This window comes from Eurytemora carolleeae, unplaced genomic scaffold (assembly GCF_000591075.1).
Source record: "Eurytemora carolleeae unplaced genomic scaffold, Eaff_2.0 scaffold713, whole genome shotgun sequence".
NCBI classification, from domain to species: domain Eukaryota; kingdom Metazoa; phylum Arthropoda; class Copepoda; order Calanoida; family Temoridae; genus Eurytemora; species Eurytemora carolleeae.
The window spans coordinates 53827-75404 of NW_019396600.1; the positions used below are offsets into that span (position 1 = coordinate 53827).

The following is a 21578-nucleotide window of genomic DNA, read 5'->3' on the forward strand; positions in this document are numbered from 1 at the left end:
ACTTTTCAGATAATAGCCGTTCGTACTGAAGCAGGAAACAATGTGGAGAGAGAAGCATGAAAACAATTCTTGAACGGATAGAATTTTTTTCTTTTTTTCTAATACTTTAATAATCTGCGGTCTGTATACCGCAGTAATTTGCAGTACACTTACCGAAGTAATTTGCATTACACTGACCGAAGTCATTTGCAGTACACTGACCGCAGTAATTTGCAGTACACTTACCGAAGTAATTTGCAGTACACTGACCGCAGTATTTTGCAGTACACTGACCGAAGTTATATTTGCAGTACAGTGATCGAGGATATATATATTTGTAGTACACTGACCGAAGATATATTTGTAGTACACTGACTGAAGATATATTTGCAGTACACTGACCGAAGATATAGGGGAATTTAACAGAGAGTGAGCTACAGAGCGTTCCATATAATATTAGATTATCTCCAATCTTTAACGCCAAAATACGCACATAATACTTGAAAAATCTAGCAATTTATGCAAAAAAAATTCTATTAACATTATTAACGGTTTCAAAATTTTTTAATTCTTCTTAAATATTCTGATTTGTCCCGCAAATCGTAATTTAGACCCATTGACACGGTCTAATTTGATGTGGGACACCCTGTAGAGTAAGCTGTACACTAACAGTACAAAGACAGGCTACAAAAGGCAAAACTTGGCAGTAGACCAATTGAATTATCTCCCTCTATTGGAATTCATGTGATATATACTCCAAGAATATCTGGTACTTTATGTTGAAGTGTGATCCTCACGGATACCAATAAAATAGATAAAAAGAACCAAAATTGCCGAATTATTCACTCGCAGAGGAAATCCTACTTTTGGATTATTTTAAAAATATCATTCTGAAGCTTGGTTTTTAAACTCTTAGCTTTACTTTCATGTTTTAAATTAATTGCCATTTAGGGTTTGAAATTTAGAAAAATTATTTACCATTATTATTTTCTATTTCAATAGTTGGTCCTATTAATAGAAGACTGTTGTTCTCAAGTTTTAATTTAAATAGTCCCAATGAATATTTATACAGCAATCGTACATTGCACAAAGGCCCATTTCACTAAATAAGCTTATTTATAGCTACTCTCGACATTGAATACAATTAAGATATCTTAAATGTCGTCTTCTTATATCATATATCACATTGTATAGGAGACCATCCCTTTAGATTGTTTTTAGACTTTGATAAATTGAATTAATGGAAGGAAATCTTTTATCCTGTTTTTATTAGACAACATTCTGCACAGGGCTATTTATTTACAAAACCAAAAACTACCAGAAAGGTTCAAGTAAGAATAATTTAGTAAGGATTATTTTTTGGACAACGAATAAATTATTATAAGAAAGGTGAGTTCGAATTTATAGTAGACAGTTTGACGTATCAAAAGTTCGAATATAGTTCAAAGTGAAAATATCTTAGGGCTTCTCATTGACTGGATGTAAACTCACAACTTTAACAGCATGAAAGGAATGGAGTATGATATATTTCTATTATCTTGATATCCATGGATATCAAGTTTTAGCCAAATAATTACCTCAATGGGTCCAGTAGGTCTTGATGGTCGGCCCAGTACCACACCATCAGCTGATGTTTCACATTCTCCGCTGTCATTGGTCAATACCAACCTAAAACAGATCAATCCTGTACTCTCATTGGTCAATACAATTCTGAAAACCAAACCAAACTAAAATAAGTATTTGCGGATTTTCAAATCTAAATGTGCTGACCTGTATTTCCCAGTATCAGCTCTACAAGTTCTTCTAACGGTTAGCACAGTATTCCTTTGATATTTGTCAACAGTCACTCTTAAATAGTAAACGTTTTTAAATATAAATTAATCAAAAGGTTATCGATATTCAAAACTGGATTTACACAATGTTTTTGAGAGAATTCTAACAGTGCAGAAAAGTGGAATTATAAAAGTTAGTCAAACATGCAATTTAAAGAATCTAAGTTGTTAAAAATTAACTTTTTTTGTGGAAGTAGCTCCAACATTTTTTTACTTGAAAGGAGATTAAAAACCAAGATGAAACATGTTTCATATGAATTATCTCTTTTAGACAAAAAATATAAATGATCGACATTCATGTATTTAAGGTTTTGTACACGTGCACGGTGCATGCAATTAAAGATGTATCTGTTGAAGGGGGGGGGGGGAGTTAAAATATTACTTAATATTTTGTTTTGTTTTTGAAGATACTTTTTTATTAATTTTAATCAGTTCCTAAATCAACTTTACCCCCACTACCCCCTTCCAAAGTTTTAATTACACACAGACAGTTTTAATTAGAAAGTTGTATCCAAGAGCCCACTTTGATCCTTTAATTATGTATAATTATGTTTAATTTTGTTAAATTTGTTTAATGTTTTGAGCAAGTTTTACATTAAGCTTTCAATCTTTTACACTTTATTTTGATTCTTTTGAAACTTTACAAACTAACAAACTAAACGTTATTTAAAATCACAAATTCCAAGATGCTAAAAGACGTTTGAATTAATTAATAAAAAAAACATAATAAGAACAAAGTTTTAATTTATTTTTTACATTAGTTAAAAAGTGTATGGAATAAAAACATGAATTATAAGTTCTTCTTTTAAATCATACCTTTGTCTTGTACTGGTGTCTAAACTGTAATAAAAATAACAAATATTTAAAAAATTCAAAATTCACACAAAATATAAAATATATATGTACAAGGAGAAAAACAGCAATTTATGTACATTAAAAAATATCTTTACAGAAGCTCAAAAATAGCAGAAAATTGTTTACCTTTCATCGGTTTTAATCTCTTGGTCGTTAAAGAACCATTTAACTTCTGGATCAGGTTCCCCGCCATATTTGATATCCCAGCTGATTACTTTCCCGCATTTTACAACAACGTCCACCATCTTGTCTCCGATAATAAAGGGCCTGAATTTGCGAAATTTTTATCAAAGTTTCATTGTGTATTTTCGAATCCCAAACTAGAATTATATGTACTCCTATACAATTCAGGGTTCAGTCGTTGATTATAAATGTGATATAGTTTTATTTGAAATCTAAATTGTCTTGAATTGAACTCACTTAACAAATCTGCTCTTGCATGTGACAAGTTTACTTGGTTCACTTGGCGCACCTTCTCCTGCTTTGTTTACTGCTTTCACTCTGGAAAAAATGTTAGAAATAAATCCAGGTTTTCATACAGTGGACACCATACCCCTTTAGGAATAAGAAGACGACTATGAGACTTAAATTATGATTCGAAATAGTTCAATAATCAATTTCACTTAATAAGTTAAATGCATGTAATGTCGTCTTCCTATTTCACAGTTTTATCGATTTTCTGTGAGAAAAAAAAGAAAATGTGACGAAAAAATATTTTTACCTGAATTCAAACTGCTTTCCTTCAAGAACATCGGTTACTCTGGTTTTCAGGTCAGCGGAGTCGGTCATGTGACATTTCACCCAGTCCTTACCAAACTTTTCCTTTCGTTCTGAAATAAAACTTATTAGATTTAAGAAATGCATAATTTGGATAATGAAAAACAAAAGTAGTTTTTGACTAAAATTCTGTTAATTTTTCAAAAACTTTTTCATGGACGCATTGACAAAAGCTGAATAAAAAGTAAAAAAAGAAGAGCATGATAATATTGATATCTCAGAACTTAATTTGATGATTAAATCTATTGAGCCAGAATTAAAAGTTTAAACCAATAAGTGTTACAAGGTCTAAAATATCAGGTTCTAAAAATACTTAGGCATTAGGAAAAGTAATCAGTTCCTTTAAACATGATAAATAAACCAATATGTTCATGTCTAACCTATAATATATTTCAGAATAGGTGCTCCTCCATCTTTTTGTGGAGCCTCCCAGCTTAGATCAACATAATCCTTATCCCAGTCTAGCACCTCAATATTCAGAGGAGGGCCTGGCACATCTAAAACAGCAACACAATAAGTTTCAATAATTATAATCATAAATCAACAATCCTGTCCAATTATTACCGAAGACAATTCGATCTTTTGGTTTACAAATGTGCAAGATTCACTTAGTTTTATCTGATCTAAAGTTTGGCAATGATATTTTACAGGGGGGGGGGATAATAATAGATTTTACAGGGGGGGGGGGTAATAATAGATTTTACAGGGGGGGGGGATAATAATAGATTTTTTGTTGTATTAGATAAACTTACCCCAAGGATCTTTAGCAAGGACAAAATCTTGAAGCTCTGCAGGTAAAGAAGTTCCAATTTTGTTTAGTGCACGAACTCTAAACCGGTATTTTTGACCATCCACGAGTTCAGTCTTAAATGTCGTCCTCCCTGCCACCGTTTCTCCAATTTCCCGCCAAATTTCTTGGTTTGGTTTGGTGTCTGCACTGCACTGCTCAATAATGTAATGTGTGATCGGGGAACCGCCATCATCCTTGTAAAAATATATTTTTTTAAATCGCAAATTAATTATTTTATGTAATAAGTCGATATGCCTAAAGTTTCTGCAATGGTCTTTCTTGCTCTTAGGTCATGATGTGACATGTTTTCATATAAATATAACACAGATATAACAAATTATAACTTCATAGAATCTAATCAAATAAGTAATTAATTGAATAAAGAATCAAAGAAACTGAATCGAGAAACATCCAATATAATTAAGAACGTGTCTTCACCACACATAAACATCATTAAGAAAGAAAGAGTTCCAATAATTGTAGAATCAAAACAGTGAAAGATAAACACTTAGTGATCTCTGCTCTGCAATAGAAGATACAGGCCTATCCCACAATGTATGAGTCTTTAGAGACGGATGTACAGAAATTTCTTGTTTCTTTTTTTCAAAGATTTTTCTACCCACGCCACAAAAAATATTTACCGAACTTGAGCTTTCGGGGAAAATATATTACATTCATTAATGAAAAACAACAAATGTTGCTATTTTGATATTATCATCAATTGTTTAATCTATCGAAATTTTATTTATTTGTTAGATATAGTTAACATTTTGTTACCTGTGGTTCTTCCCAGCGAAGATTACAGAATGTTGCATGGATATCGGAGACAGACACACCCAATGGAGGGCTGGGCACGTCTAAATGCACAATTAGATAATTATTTCTATCTAAAAAATGAATTTTGTTAAAAATATCATTATTTTATACTTTTTACTTACCCAGGAAATTGACCATAAAGTCTTTAGCTGTTGATCCACCCTCATTAGTAAATACAACAGTGTATCTGATAGATAATCATTTAACACATTTTATTCAATTTTGAAAGATTTTTCTACCGCATTTTTACTCACAATTTCATGATCTTGGGTTTACAAAGTTTCTTATTTGTTCCAAAGCAAATGAGTAAAAGGCAAGTTTCCCTTTTTATTTCGCTGATTTTGATAAAAATAATCGCACATTTTTTTGAAACTCGAAATGAAGAAGCTTAGATTTTCAACTGTTTTGGGTTATCATTTGGGAAATTATTTTTTTTTGTTGGGATTTTTATCTTTTTGTTTGTTTTCTGTTTAAATTCGAGAATTTTAATCACTCATTACGTTCCGGACTACAAATCTTGAATTTAAACCTTTAACAAACAAACAAATTTAAATCCTAACCAAAAAACATATTTTCTCGCATGACAGTTATACATAAATAGAAAATACTGCTTCTTAATTTTTAATTAAATAATTTAAAAATATTTTATGAATTTTAAATCTTAGAGATTTCTTCATATTTGAAAAGTTTTAAGAAAGATAGTTCTTACAAAATTCGCCGTTAATTTGGTGCAACAGATTTATGTTTATTCTCAAAACAGAAACTTTATGGAAAATAAATTGAAATTTTTTTTTACGATAAATTTATACAATTATAATTTTTTGTGAACACTTCCTTTAAAACTTTTAGTATTTTAAAATTTTTATTTGAGTTGAATGAGAATCTTCCCTGCCAGAACGTGGTCTGAACGGTTTCTTGAAGTTGAATGAGAAGTTATCCCCGTCTTGTTCCAATGTGTACTGATCCAGCGGTATATCGACACCAGCGCCATCTCGTATTATGCCCACTAAACTGCCCCCACCACCCTGTCGAGCTACAATGTTGATGAACATGTCTTGGTTGTTCATTTTATACACAACACCGTACACAAGTTCAGTGCAATGTGTATAGAACACATGATTGCAGTACAGAACATGTGATAACGGTTTAAAGAAAGGGTCAGAAGTAAACAATGGACAAATACTGTGTCTTTTAACAGTATTGGTAAAAAAGTCAGATTTGCAACATATAAATGTAAAACTGCATAATACTCTATGAGTACAAAACAATATAGATCAGTGTACTTGTACTTGTTGTATGTCACAGTCACAATAATCATAACAATATCATTAAGAAACATTTTAATTGACATTTTTATCAAAACTTACCTACATTTCATAAATTTGACTGAACATTTTTGAATTTTTTGAAGATGACTTTTTAGAACATTGATAATTTTAAATGACCCAATTTTTATATGAATTTAAAAAAATTACCTTTGGCCTTGACCTTGACCTTTCCCCCATCAGCATCTTGGTCTCCAGCATCAACATCAGGGGGGTCTAGGGTACGGTGCAAACGTTTTTCACATGACCACAGGGGAAGGTTTGTGGAGAATCAAAATTTTAAAAAGTAGCCTCCAACAAAATTTTGAAAATCTACCAAATTAAATTTTGAAAATCCACTAAATTTTTACAAAGAGAAAATGTTCACAATTGAAATAGAAGATGGGTGCAAGAAAGCCTATTTTTTTTATTTGACTGTAACACTGGTAACGTAGGTTTGTTACTACCTTTCATTAATGAATGGTTGTTTTTATCCTTCTTCAAAAATCAAACGCCCTATCTTTGTTAATGAAACAACAAAATAAAACCAAAACTAAATTAATTAAACTCCCCTTTCTTTCATTGATTCATAAAGACATGCAAAATAAAATTAATTGTTAATTAAAAAAAAACTCAAAACAATTCTCCTAAAATGATCTTGTAAAAATATAATTTAAAAACAAATTTGGATTGTCATGGTTTTTATACAATGGAACGAAGGGAAAACGGATTTTTGAATTTTAACAAGCTTAATCCCTAACTTCAGTATTTATTTTTAGTCTTGCTTATTTAGCTCTTTATAAAGTTAATGCCAGATTATGTGACTAAATTTAACCCGTAGTAGTTTATTTTTGTAATAACCAGCTGCTTATCTCTTATCCCTGTAAACATATTAGACAGCTTTAACTTTAAGTCCCCAATTAAATTATTTTAAACCCTTTTTAAAACTTTTTCCGAAAATAATAAAACATTTTTTCTAAATATATGTCTGTAATCACCTCTCTTATTGACCATAAGCTGCGCTGAGGTCTCGTTTTGACCAACACAGGTACAGGTCACCACGCCGGTATCGGTCAAACGAGCGTGCAAGATAATAATCTTATGTACACCCTTGTCAAGCTTCTTGATCTGAATCCTAGAACAAACATTGTTAGAAATGTGTAGAAAATCCTATTAAAATTAACGAAAACGAAAGTCTACACCTGGCCTCTGTGAGAATTTTTTAACACTAATTTCTCATTATTAAAGTGATATAAAACTGGTCGCTTCTGATCGGTTAAAAAAACAGTGATATCAAAGCACTTGAGTCTTTGCCACTTAAAAATAGAGGAATTTCTAATTTCCATAAAAAGAGAAGGGAATTTTTGAATTTCCTTAAAAGATAAGGGAATTTTGTAATTTCCTTAAAAAGATAAGGGAATTTTCTAATTTCCTTAAAAAGATAAGGGAATTTTGTAATTTCCTTAAAAAGAGAAGGGAACTTTGTAGTTTACAACAGTTTAGTGAGCGGTAGATTTGTCAAACTCAACTGGAAGAAATTTACACGTTATCATAATTTTAACACTGAGGATAAAAATAGTAAAAGAGAAACATGATTTATGTCTGTTTGGATAAAGGATATAATATTTCAAACTTGTTCTATTACAGAATTTTATAGTTTGAAATATCTAACCTAACGTCAACGACATTGGGTAGCAACTTGAAAGATGTAGGGATGAGAAAATCATAGTTTGTGAGAAGGATTCATATTCCATAGTTCGTTGCAGTTCGTTGATCATAGTGCAACAGAGTTAAGGATATCTAATCTACAGGGTTACCCACACAGGATGAAACTTTAATGCGGACACCTGGAACTCATTAAATATAACAATCTGAAGATTGAATTATATTTCTCTGAAATGTAGTCTTTCAATTGTATACTAATCAACTTAGCCACGAAAGAAATTTTACAGTTTCAGGGACATTTTAGTGTGAAAAAATGATGGAAAAATGTCCGTTCAGTGATCTCTGAAGTCATTTCCTATGTGGGTAACCCTGTATTCCCTATCTATCTATCTATCTATCTATGTATTGTAATTCTTAAAGTCTTACCTGTCATTTTCTTTGACAACTTCTCCAGCAATTTTCCACTCTGCCTCTGCCTCTGGATCTCCCATCTGGCATTCGAAGATTACTTGATCCTTCTCCTGGCAGGTTTGGTCCTCCAGGGGTTTCAAGAACTTGTTCTCCGGGACCACACGGAGCTTACACTCCGTCTCATCCTGGTTCGTCTTGGCGGTAAATCGACCTTCAGCCCCAAGCGGGCAATCGGTGATGACAAGTTTACGCTCGCGGACATCGTCAACGAACTTGATGTGATCGAACCAGTCGGGGTAGCCCTTGATGATCTCAATATCTTCAAAATACCAGGTCACATCCGCCTCTTCGATGTCAACCTGTAAAATTTCAAAAATATATACAAAATTGTTTGAAAAATTAAAGAATAAAAAAACTTTTAAATACATTTTTTTCATTTTTCATTTCTTGTTTGAGATAAATTGACTGAGTTATCACACTTTGTCTTTCTTAAAATAGATAACTTTCCATAGCGGATTTAAGTAGTAGGAGATAAAGCTGAAAGTAGTCAGGGTACAATTGAGAATCGGAAATCCAACATTAGATAACTCTTTAAAATTATGTCCACAGTCCCTTTAAAGTATATTGAGAGAGAATTGAATTTTCTTTTCTACATTAGTGTTGAAAGTTGTAGAAGAGAAGTAAAGTTGATTACATTGATTAATTAACAGTGCAGTAAAAGTTGGCACTAATCTCATAAATCGCTCAAATTAATGTCTAGGCCATTAGAAGGGAAATAAAGAGTTAACATTAACATTATTCTCAATCTTAAAGGGACTGTATACGAAATTTCCTCAGTCCTAAAGGGACTGTTTACGAAATTTAAACCCTTTATGTGTAGAGGGTTATGTCCGGTAACCTTCACACTAAATAATGTGGAAGATCGTCGTTTTAACTTGAAAAGTGCTTCTGAAATGCATAATTTATTTTAGAAAAACCGCCATGAAATAAATTTATTTTTGCATTTTTGGTCAGATAAAACATTTTGGAAATCGTTCATGTGTTAATGGAGAGTAACTTTAAAATACGCCTACATTCCCTTTAATAGGAAGATAAATAGTTTACATTAACAGTTTTCTTAGACCTTGATAAGTTAATTTAACTCTTTATTATTATTTAGTTAGAGCTGGGCGAGTTTTCATTCTTAATTTCAAAAAAGAAAAAAATGTTTTAAAACTAATTTAATACATTTTTTTTTACTGAAATCGGAAGAGTTCATTCAGTAAAACTGAGTTCTTTTTCGACTTTCGATGCACATTTCTATGCACATTTCTATGCACATTTCGATACCCATTTCTATTCACATTTAGATACCCATTTCTATAAAACATTCCAACAAACAATAACTTGCCAATAGAGATATTAGTTAGAATTGAATTGAAAAAAACTTATGCTTTTCTGTATTTTTAAAAAATGATTAAATAATAATATTGATTTAATGATAGGTTTATTGAATGCTTAAAAATGTTATTAAAACAATTAACTAATTGATTTGTATTATTGATGAATAATTGATTAATTGATTGAAGGTTTCATTAATTGATTAACTGAGTGATACAAGTATTAATCAACTAACTAATTATTTAACTGATTTGTTGACTCACTATAGTTTCAGTAGAAGTAAATATTTCCATTTACTGATAGCGCCGATTGAAGGATTCATATAATTGGTTAATGAGAAAGATAGAAAGATAGATGTTACCACCATACAATATCTATTGGTTTAGAATAGACAACAAACACATGACTAACCCTGATTGGATCAGGCACTATTGGATTCGGCATAATTGATTTTTTAAATAATTATATCATTGAGCGATTAAGTGACTAATTATTAGATTGATTAATTAACTTATTACTTCATGAGTCATTAAAAGATTGATTGATGAACTGATTATTTAATCAGCTGATTTGTTGAATTGTTGAATAAAAGAATGAATAATCAATTGTCTAATAAGTTAAATAATTGATTGACTGATAATTGATTGATTAATATAATAGATTAGTAATTAGTTAATTGATCAATTAACTGAGTTATTAGATAATTGATCAATTAACTAATTGATTTTATAATGAATGAATAATTGAATTATTAATTAAATACTTATTGGTTTTTCAAATGTTTTATAAATAATTGATTTATTGATTACCTGGCAGTGTAGAGTGACTTCTCTATGTTCTATTTCTCGTTTGCTCATCAGCTGTTTAGTAAAGTAGCAGGGTTGCGCTAAAATAAAGAAAATAATTAATTTCTGAAACATAACCATTTTAATTTTTGATATTTTTTAATTTTTAATTTTTGATATTTTTGATACCCTATCAGAAAAGAAAAGAAAATTATTGTAAAGTCTTAGAAATAAATATCACTGCCTAACAATTTGTTTAAGTCTAAGTGATAACAAGAAAACCTTTTCATTTGTTATCATCATTTCTGACAGTGTAATATAAGAAGTATTTTTGGTTTAAAATTTTTATGATTTTTAGTCTTTAAATGGTTAATCATCTATTATTAAGAACTACTTTACTAGCAAAATTTTCTCAAAAAGTAATTGTAAACAATTTAAATGTTTAATTTAATAAACCCTTAGAAATTCATAATCTAACTTAATTATCCCAAGAGGCAGTTAGGTAATTTAAAATAACATAACTACAGCCTCCAAAACAGAAATAATTGCTTCAACGTAAGGTTCATGTACATGCAATTAAAAATATAGCAAAGAATATAGGCACACATTCACTAATCCTAATTCTAACTTGCAGATAAGACAAAAATGTATATTATTTTTAACCTATTTCAATATATAAAGAAATGAACCTTTCTGGGCTTTTTAAAGAGAAAAAATTGCGAAATTGTTTTGAACTTACAAATTCTTTAGAAATCTATTGAATTGAATCAATTGAGGGCACTTTGAAGACACTCTAGACTTAAATAGAAAACTTTCACGTAAATCTCAATGAAGCATTTCATTCTATTCATTAAAATAGATTGAGCTGGCTGCTTCACTTTGTCCTTCTAAATAATGAATGTGTTTTGAAATTTTTTTATAGAAGTAAAAAACACCCGTATTTGGATATTAAATACAATAATTTTGAAAACATTTAGAAAAGCAATTTGGAAAGCATCGATCCAGAGAGCTCTGAAAAGTTATCAAGACTTTAAAATGTCGCAACACCATAACCTTTGATTTTACCTCACTAACTCACTTCAACTTTTTTGTAGCCTTATACATGTACATTTTACAACTCCAAAGCATTTGTTTTAACTTTAGTTTTCAAGAAGTAATTGGAAAAATTCTCATTGATATTTTCGCGAGAGCTTGCAATCTTTTGATGACTGTGCTATGCTTAAATTGTCAATAAGCATAGCACTGTACTATCCTATTTACTATATCTTTGAAACCTTATGTCCAAGACTCTTGATATTTCAAATTATGAATTATGATAGATTAAATAGTCTAAGTTTAAAAAACAAAGGTTTACACCATCAGGTTCAAAAGATACAGGGATTAGCAAATTAGATTTAAAAGTGTTCCTTCGCTTTGTAAAATTAAGAAAAGTTATTGCCAAGTCTAAAATATCATTCCATGAATGTTAATTATTGCATACTGCTTTCTTTTAATCAATTTTAGCTGTTCTGCCCCTGACATGGGTCAAAGAAAAATAATAAAAACAATCTTATTCTAATTGCAAAGTTAGTCTTAATCTCTTGATTGCAATGTAATGCACCAAAACCAATCAGAAATATACTTAAACGTTTATTATAACGATGGAATATGTTTATTATATATAATAATATAATGTATATGTACACAGGGTTGAGACTTTAGAGAGTCCATTCTATACAACTGTAAACTTGTTTCTTTCTCTTTGCTAAATCATTTAGAAAAATATTTTAGACTAATACTTAATGATTTAGGAGTTTCAGGTCGTCTGTACAGTCTAATTCTTTGTGGGTAGCTCTAGAAGCTCATAAATGTGGAATGCAGGGATAGCTTAAGGTATTCGCATGGGGGGGGGGGATGGGGCAATCTTTTTTCAAATCTTTCTTATTTTTATTTCATAATGGTATAAAATTGTTAAATTTACGTGATTTGCACAAAAAAGGCATTTTTTATTATTTAAAAAAATGCATTTATTTTTGTTTTAAGGTCTTATTTTTGTAAGGTTTTCAGAATTGTTATTGCTCTACATAGCTCTCCGCTTTCTAGGGAGAAGTCAAAAATGGACTCCCGTTGCGAAAGGGCTAAACTCCCGAAAATAAAAATAAATTAAATTTTATTACTTTAAACAGCATTTTTTGATTTACAAGAATAAAATAACTCTGAACAACTTTGTTAACAAAAATCAATCATCTTCATGAATTTAAAGTAATTCAAGTTAAATCCTGCTCAGCCTTCATCCATCTCTAGTTTATAGTGTTTAAAGGGACTGTAAACCTTCATCCATCTCTAGTTTATAGTGTTTAAAGGGACTGTAAACCTTCATCCATCTCTAGTTTATAGTGTTTAAAGGGATTGTAAACCTTCATCCATCTCTAGTTTATAGTGTTTAAAGGGACTGTTAGCGTAATGTTACGTGACCCTCCGTGCAAAGATGAAATTGTCCGATTTACAAATTACATCGGTACCCTTGAAACCTTAATGAGAATAAAAATGTGGAAGATATCGTCGTTTCTCTGACTTGAAAAGTATTTCTTCCTATTTCTTATAAACAAGAACTGCGCAAGTCACTTTGAGTAGAGACACCGCATATGCAAATAAACAGTTTAAAGAAACAAAAACATTGATATCTAATTCATACTTGATCAGACAAAGCTTTCAAGTGAACCGTTTTAAATCGGGAATTCCCATTTTTGCATGGAGGGTCACTTCAAATTACGCGTAAGTCCCTTTAACCATCTTATCTAACTTTAAATTGGCTCTACAGCCTACAGTTAACTCACTGCAGTCAATTTATCAGATTCAACAGGATTTACATGGACCCAGTGAAAATTGAGTTTTATTTCTTCGTTAAAAGTTGTTCTTTGAAAGTCTATACATAATGATGCACTAGTGAGTAAATTTATGAAAAGTTTGCAACGATTTACTTTGCACACTTTTCACTGTATCTTTACTTTAAATTGTTAGGTGGTTGTTTTAATGCTTCTTTTCAATGCTTCTTTTATATGTCTTGAATTTTCAATCAAACTGGTTACATAGTTATAACATTCAGTGTACTCAATTTGACACAATTTTCTAGTTTTAACATAGGAAAAAGAAGTTTATGCAATTTTTGAAAAGAATGATATAAAAAAAATATTATCAAGTAACAAGGTCATCATTTAATTGTTTGTACAGGGACCAAAGGAGTTGAGTTTTTGCCACAAACTCTGATTTTCTAATCTCTATATCTTAGTATTCCAATGTCGTAGACCTTAGATATTTCAAACTATTAATACTAATAGATAAAATAATCTAAGTTTGAAATATCAAAGGTTTGCACCATCAGGTTGGAAAGATATTGGTATCAGAAGATTTGAGTTTGTGGCAAAAACTCAATTCCTTTAATGCATTTGAACTGCCAACCGCCGCGCCGGTTCAAATTCGAATCACTGATTGAAATCCTTTATCAATATTTAATTCTAAATCAGTGGCTCAAATTTGAACCGGCAGTAGGTAGTTTGCAGCGACGTAGCTCAAATTCATTGAATTTTATCCCTGGCTCTTTACTTTACATTTTATTTTTTGTTCGAGTGATAAAAAAGTATCTTTAACAATGGAGTACACTACAAGTATGTTTGAAAATGTTTTTATGTTAGATTTTATAAAAACTCTATTATTCCGAAGTATTTTTGGAGAACCCGGAGTCATTTCACTTTTATCTTTATTTTTATATTCAAGGTAGTCTTTTACTTTTTACCTTCGTATTAAAAGTTTGCTCGAAAACCTATTTCCTCTCCTATATTATTATATCAGATAAATGTAACCTGAGAATTTCTAGAATTTTTACTAAACTATACAATATGTACAGATAGTGATTATTGTACGGTTAACGTTGTTGTCTATGTACAGTGTGAATTTAGTATGTAGTGTACAACTATACATGGGTAATGTTCAAATCTGACTTTTCAAACTTGATTAGTAAAAAAAATGAGGAAAAAGGTTAGAATTTTGTTCATCCATGCAGAAGTATTCAATTGATATTTTTTTTAGGCATGCAAAATGAAAAAATGAGAAGTAGGTTTTTTTTGTAGAAAGGTAACAAATAAACCATGCCCATTGTACCTTTAAGAACAAATTCTGTTTTGGTAAAACAATTTTTTTCTTTCTCTCGACCAGCAATTCTGCAGTGATATTTCGCCATGTGGTGTTTTTGCGGATTTTTAATTGTGAGCTTACAGATTCCCATAATGTCTTTGTCAATTTCAAAATCACTATCTGTCTCTAATATTTCTTTGTCATCCTATTGGTTTAAAACCTCAATATCGACACCAAGACAAACAAAAGAAAAAATGCTAAAATTGAAAAAAATTTAATTTTTTAGATATTGAGGTTTATTTTTATATTCCTTCCACCAGCGTACACTAGCTTTATAGCTGTTGAGCGTACACTGCATTGAAATCTCTTCCCCAGGTAGACTTGAATACTGCTTAGCAAGCTTTTTTGTAAAGTGATAGTCGGGAGGAGCCTCTGAAATGTTTATTTTTTAATTCGCCATTTTTGCGGAGTCCGCAATTTGAAAAATCCGGGAAAAAAAGACTCAGGTCTAAGCTGTCATCGAGACTAATTTACGACTCGAGATTTTGGATCCAAGTTGGAACTAATTTTCCAAAGGGTAGAGACAGGTTTAATTTTGTATTTGGCGGATTTACATGGTTGTGAAAAAGAAAATTCTACGCATGAAGTTTTGTAAATAAATCTTTTGTTGCAAAGAAAAATAACAAAAGGCCCCTGAGGGAAAATTCAGTAAGGGGGGAGGGGTTTCTTCTATAATTTATGACTCTGCAGAATCAGATGAAAAACATAATTCTTGTAAAATAGAAATGGGATTGGGGTGTGAAATGTAAAAACTGTAGAAATGTTAAAAACTGTAGTCGTCGTCGTATATATCAATACAATGAAGACGACTTTAGATTTTTAACTTTTTAAGCTTTAAACTGCATAGATACAAATTAAAATGGAAACAAAGAGAAGCTATCAATTGGCAGCTTCTCTTGACATTTGAAAAAAGTTTGTTAGAAATCAAAACTTAAAAAGAAAAGTCGTCTTCACTGTATTGATATAAAAGCCGACCACTATATATCTGTAAAAAACTTCAAATCTGTAAAACAAGAAAGCCTCGGTTTTGTTGAGGTTTATCACGTAGATAAAACATTAGGAAGAAAAATGTCATAAAAGTCTCTTCCTTAAATGTGGCGGTTTGAAAAAAAAATGTCAAGAATGACTTACCCTCTACGTCTAAATATGAAGCTGTTGTGATACCACCGATATCACACACATATTTTCCCATATCCTAGAATATATTCAGAATTAAAAAGATCGTCTGGAAAATTGAAATGGGTATGGATAGATGGATGAATGGATAAATGGACAAATGAATAAATGGCATCTAAAGCTTAATAGTTCTGCGGGGTATATATTTATTTTCAATTAATATAACCTCCCTCCTGATTTTGTCACTGAAATGGGATAAATCAAATTTTTATTTAAAGAATCAGAATGACGAAAAACTGCTGATTAAAAAATAACCCATTTGTGAGATGTGAGTTGGGAAAGTGAGTCCTTAAACTGACCTTATGCATTGGTTTGCTAATCGTTAGCTGATGTACGGTAAGTTGACCGTCTTCATCCTCCAGCTGTTCAATCTTATAGCGTGGGCCCTGGAAGAGCTCCTGAACAAAATAAAATGTTATTCTCTGGGCCCTAGAAAAGCTTTAAACTAAATTCTTTAAATAGCCTAGGCTTTGAAACAGAAGCTATTTGACAAATAATAAATAAACTGATTTAAGTTCTTTATTAAATAAACGAGCTGAGAGTTTGCCCAAATTCTGAGTTGTTAATTATTATATTTTTTAAACCTTTATTAATTGACACTATGAATTCTGTCAGTTTGAAATATTAAAGGTTTACACCATAGGTTGCAAAGATATCGGGAATATAAAATTTAAGTTTGTTGCAAAGCTTAATTAATTTGACATATTTAGAAAGCACAATTATTTTTATTAAATGAAGTATATGTGATTAATGGTCAATTTAAATATTTCAATATTTACACTCTTTTAAAAACCATAACTTAGTTCAATTTTAACATATTTGAAGAATTCCTTTTAATTAAATTCTTAATTTTCTTTGCAATACATTATCTATAAATTCAAATTCTAAATTGTAAAGAATGGACACACAATTTATTTAACCATGATAAAAGACCAACTCTGTTTTTAAATCCATTATATCTTTGCAACCTGATGTTGAATTCTCTTTGATTACAGTAGCACAGTTTGAAATGTAAAAAAGATTTACGCATCAAAGATTTAGAGATTTGAAAAGTAGAGTTTATGCAAAATGTTCACTTTTTATCTAATTATTTTGCAGAATTTTTGTATTTTTACAAGATTAGATGAACGCAGGGTTAAGATTGTTCTACGAGCAAAGTTAATCCAACTTTTAATAAAACTTTATATTTGAAGTATATGTTCTTCATGCTCTTTAAGGGACTAGTGTAGTAATTTCCGAAATATTAAACAGATGTTCTCTTGAAATTACGACTTATTTACCTCTGGTCTGTACATCTAAAAAATATAATGTTTGAAACAAAGCAAATTCTAAATGAAGATAAACTGTGCTAAATTTTGAACTAATAAATAAATAGTAAATAACTTAAAATGATTTTTATAGATTTCTTGAAGAACACAATGAAATCAAAAAACCTTCAATATCTGTCAGAAAACTACTTCTACTACTACAACTATCAATCACGTGATTTACCACTTACACTATGGAGCCCAGGGGCCGGGGGTGGGGTTGGGGTTGGGGGGGCATAATAACATTTTTTTATGGCTTTTGGACGGCATACATAAATAAATTTATGTACATATTCAAACATAAGTGTACTGTTTCTCTACTCTACATCTAAAATTGAAAATTAACTTACTTCACGCTTATAAGTCCACTTTGCTTTTTGGTTCTCTTTACTGAACTGGCATTGGAATACAACCTAAACAATTTCAAGATATTTTAAAGAAGGTGATTCTTCAACTCAAAATCTATTTTTTTATTCTTAAAATTTGAAGACCTTTGATATCTAAAGTGTTAATTCTGCTGAATAGCATCAGATTAAAAAACCAGAATTTAAGTATAGAGAGTAATCAGTTCCAAGGTTATTAAATAATTTTCTCATACATACAGTCCTCGTCGGTTGTATAAATACAATGAAGACGACTTCCTATTTCAGTTTTTGATTTCAATTTTTAAAAATAAACGCCAACACTGTACTTAAGAAGTCAAGGGCGTACACAGAAATTAATCTAGGGGGGGGCAAATATTCGCGAAGTAGGCATTCCCCCCCCCCCTAGGAGCTCCTAAGGGGTGGGGGGAGGCAAAATTTTATTGTAAATTCAAAACATTTGGCTTCTTGGTTATTACCTTGCCGGCCAAGTACTACAGTGAAACCCTTAATAACGAATACATCGGAAGAATTTATCAAATGTCGTCTTGACAATTATTCAATGAGTTTTATACTATATTACGTAAATTTCAGTATTTGCGAAAATAAATAAATAGCCATGAATATGCGGGAACAGTTTTAAAGAGTTCCATATAATCATTTAATTAAAAAACTAAATATCTGCAACATTCCATTATCAGAAAGTGAAGAATACGACATTCGATGAATTCTTTCGATGTATTCGTTATTACGGGTTTCACTGTACTTTATCTCTCCTTCAAACAAAACTAGCAGAAAAAAAACAGCAACTAATTTGTTATGCTCTTCACTCTTTAGTTTCAGATTTAAAAAGTGTGATAGCTCTGAGTTCGGGGGCGGGGGGGGGGGTGGCCCTGCCCCCTTACCCTTCCCCCCTCTCTGTGTACGCCATTGTAAGAAGTAGATGATACCTTAAATAAAATGAAATATCGTAGTGCTGAATATCAAACTATAGTATTTTTATTCACGTTAAAAGAACATTTGAAACTTTTAACTTAACAAATATTTTCTATTGTTCTCTTATCTTTAATTTTATAAATGACAGTGCAAAACCAACTAAACAGAATTAGAGGGTCGATATGATGCGACATTACTAGAACGCATTGTATTAGAAATCTAAAATATTTTTTTTCTTATCAATAGTTCTTCAATAGAAGGCGTTATTTCTAAAAACATGATTCAATCTAACTCCAAATTAACTTTAGTTTTACGTAAATGATATGCAAAGTTGTCTTGGTTATATTGTTATGTTATACCTTCTTATCTTCAATTTCTTTAATAGTTTTGTCCCTGAGTGGAATAACCCATTCCTCTGGCTTCTAAAATAAAAATTAGGAGGTTAATAAGTTTTCTTAACTAGGCTAAATTAATAGTTTTATTGGTGTACACAAATATATTACGTAAACTTTAGATCGTGACATAACCATTCAGATATGATATTAAACTGACTTTCAAAATATTTGAAAAAAATCTAAATGTTTTTTGCCACTTTTTGTCACATTTTCTCATGCTCGAAATTTATTTTTTCCGTTTAAAAATGTGTTATTATTATTATTTTTTTTTAGCAACTAGTTCTGTTTCCTGATTACACATTTTAACATTAATACATTAAATAATGCTGGAAAAATCAAATTTTTGGACAAGAAATCAATTTGATTTTTCCGTTTACAGTTAACAATTTTATATGATTGAACATCATATTAACATTTATTTATAGATTCGCTCTACATGAATACATTTATAAAAATATTATTCCTGATCACATAGATATTGAAGTATTTTCATGCTGCTCCTTTTCATATCTTTAAATTACATTTAGATTAAATTTAGATTCATGGTTTAAAAGAAAAAAATGGGAAAATTATTTTTTTTTCAAATTTTGATAATTTTTTCTTTTAGGAAATGATATTTATATTTTCAGTTAAGTATTTTTTCCGTTGATAATTTTAGAGAAATTTGATAACCTCCATTTTTTGCATGAATTTTTGAAAAGATCTTTTTAAAATGTTAAACCATGATTTAAGGTTAGAAGTATACATTTAGGAAAGTTCTCATCTGAACATATAGATTTCATAGTTTAATTATTCAAACTATAGAAATAAATATGACTGAGATCTGAAGTAAGGATTATATTTTATCTTTAGTTTAGGTTTTTAGTTTTTGTTTAATTATTCCTTGTGGAATATTTTTCCAGGTTGCATTCAGCCTTGTAGGTTTGCGTTAGATAGATATATAATAATGAATAAAAATATTTTAACATATTTAATGTTAAACAATTGTAACATATTTGCACTTTGTGTTATGCAGTTTTTAACATCTGCTATGAAAGCTATGGTTAAACAATTTCAATCATTAGAAATATCTAGCAAACTTCGTCATACACTAAGAAAAATGTTCTTATGCAAAGTATTAGTAAACGTAGTTTATCACCTAGTCCAAGATGTATGAGCATGGAAACACATGTATAACACATGACTACCAGTGATAGTGATATTAAACATGACTTTTACACAGATCAACCCGGCCTGTATTTTTTGCTAAAACCTCACATAAATCTTGCCATTTGTTGAACAAAACGTGCTGGGTCGACTCTTTACCGGATAGCCTCACTGTACAGTACGAGTGAATGCATATACAATAAGTGTTGTATATACCAATGCGGATCATGCATCTATTAGACCGGGGTTACCTGACCTGTACACATTGGGTACACTGGACTGGTAGGAACTGAATGCATGTACCGGTTTTAATTATGCAACTTTGGATAAAGAATGCTACTACTTTGCATTGGAACATTTTTCTCCATGTATTTAAGAAAGTGCAGACGGCTGATTTTTTTTGCAATCCTGGACTTCTTGTTTAGAGCATGAAACCTGCTTTTTCTGCCTAAATGGCTTTAACTCAGGCCAATCTGGAATGACATCGGCCAAACTGGTTTTTCTTGTTGTCGGTTTGGGTGTAGCAAGGGTCTGCAATATATACAATATGTACATTATGTACACTATGTTCAATGTTTATGTAGTATGTACAAGTGTAAACAATGTGTGCGCAAATTAGATTAAAACCATATTTATAACTTCATACTTTTAAAGCACACATAATGTTTGAACTGTTTTAAATTTTAACAAAAAAAAATAATTATAATGTTTAACTTGCGAGGAGGGGGGAGGGTCCTTTTTAATAAGAAAATAATATGAATATGTAGATTTTACGTTTTGATCGAATGGGATGTTCCTTGAATAAATGTCATGCAAAAAAACAAAAAAAACATTTAACATCGAGACATCGATTTAACCTCCATAAATGACGATTTCCTATTCCGTGAGGACAGGACAGGCCAATTGTCAAAAGAAGATTTCCTCACTTTATCCACCTATTTAATTGCAGCTGTTAAAGGGAGTGTTCTCAAAATTGAAAGGGGGTTATAGGCTTAAGGCAAATAATTATTGATGGTGAACGCTACCAATCTTACTTCTATCTGTTGCGTCTTTAAGGAGAAAGGAATTGAGTCTTTGTCAAACTATGATTTTCTAATCTCTATATCTTTGCAATCCAATGCCGTAGACCTTAGATATTTCAAACTATTAGAAAAACAGAGTTCGTTACAAAGACTCAATTCCTTTGTTAACAACGACTTGTACCGAAGAACGTGGCGTCCGTTCAAATTCAGAAGGTTGTAACATACGAATCGGATCGTAATTCCTAAAAAAACATTTAGGTACTACAACTTATAATCATCAATTATTTTTCGACGCATTCGTATATAGTTGATATTAAATTTTAATTTTTCGCAAACACTCCCATTAAACTTTAATTTTTCATTTTTTTTCTTGATTAAAAGTTTCGGACAAAAATTTATTGTCTACAAATTATGTAAAGTTTTAACAAGTTTTGCAAAATTTAATATTTTTTAAAAAATTTAATAATCTT

The 21578-nt window shown here is 30.5% G+C and overlaps 1 protein-coding gene across 1 annotated transcript in view; it reads right to left on the minus strand.

Moving 5' to 3' along the window:
* LOC111706118 (titin) overlaps positions 1-21578 on the minus strand; it is a 110607-nt gene that overhangs the window by 3667 nt on the left and 85362 nt on the right. The window contains exons 57-77 of the mRNA XM_023478891.1: positions 18905-18967; positions 17598-17660; positions 16240-16338; positions 15896-15959; positions 15015-15136; positions 14732-14909; positions 10619-10695; positions 8445-8788; positions 7352-7488; positions 6525-6590; positions 5938-6082; positions 5172-5236; positions 5011-5090; positions 4196-4427; positions 3824-3940; positions 3388-3496; positions 3087-3167; positions 2793-2933; positions 2628-2651; positions 1750-1827; positions 1557-1647 (exon numbers count right to left, since the gene is read on the minus strand). Of these exons, the coding sequence (XP_023334659.1) occupies positions 1557-1647; positions 1750-1827; positions 2628-2651; positions 2793-2933; positions 3087-3167; positions 3388-3496; positions 3824-3940; positions 4196-4427; positions 5011-5090; positions 5172-5236; positions 5938-6082; positions 6525-6590; positions 7352-7488; positions 8445-8788; positions 10619-10695; positions 14732-14909; positions 15015-15136; positions 15896-15959; positions 16240-16338; positions 17598-17660; positions 18905-18967 (2376 nt within the window). The remainder of the gene's footprint in view (positions 1-1556; positions 1648-1749; positions 1828-2627; positions 2652-2792; positions 2934-3086; positions 3168-3387; positions 3497-3823; positions 3941-4195; positions 4428-5010; positions 5091-5171; positions 5237-5937; positions 6083-6524; positions 6591-7351; positions 7489-8444; positions 8789-10618; positions 10696-14731; positions 14910-15014; positions 15137-15895; positions 15960-16239; positions 16339-17597; positions 17661-18904; positions 18968-21578) is intronic.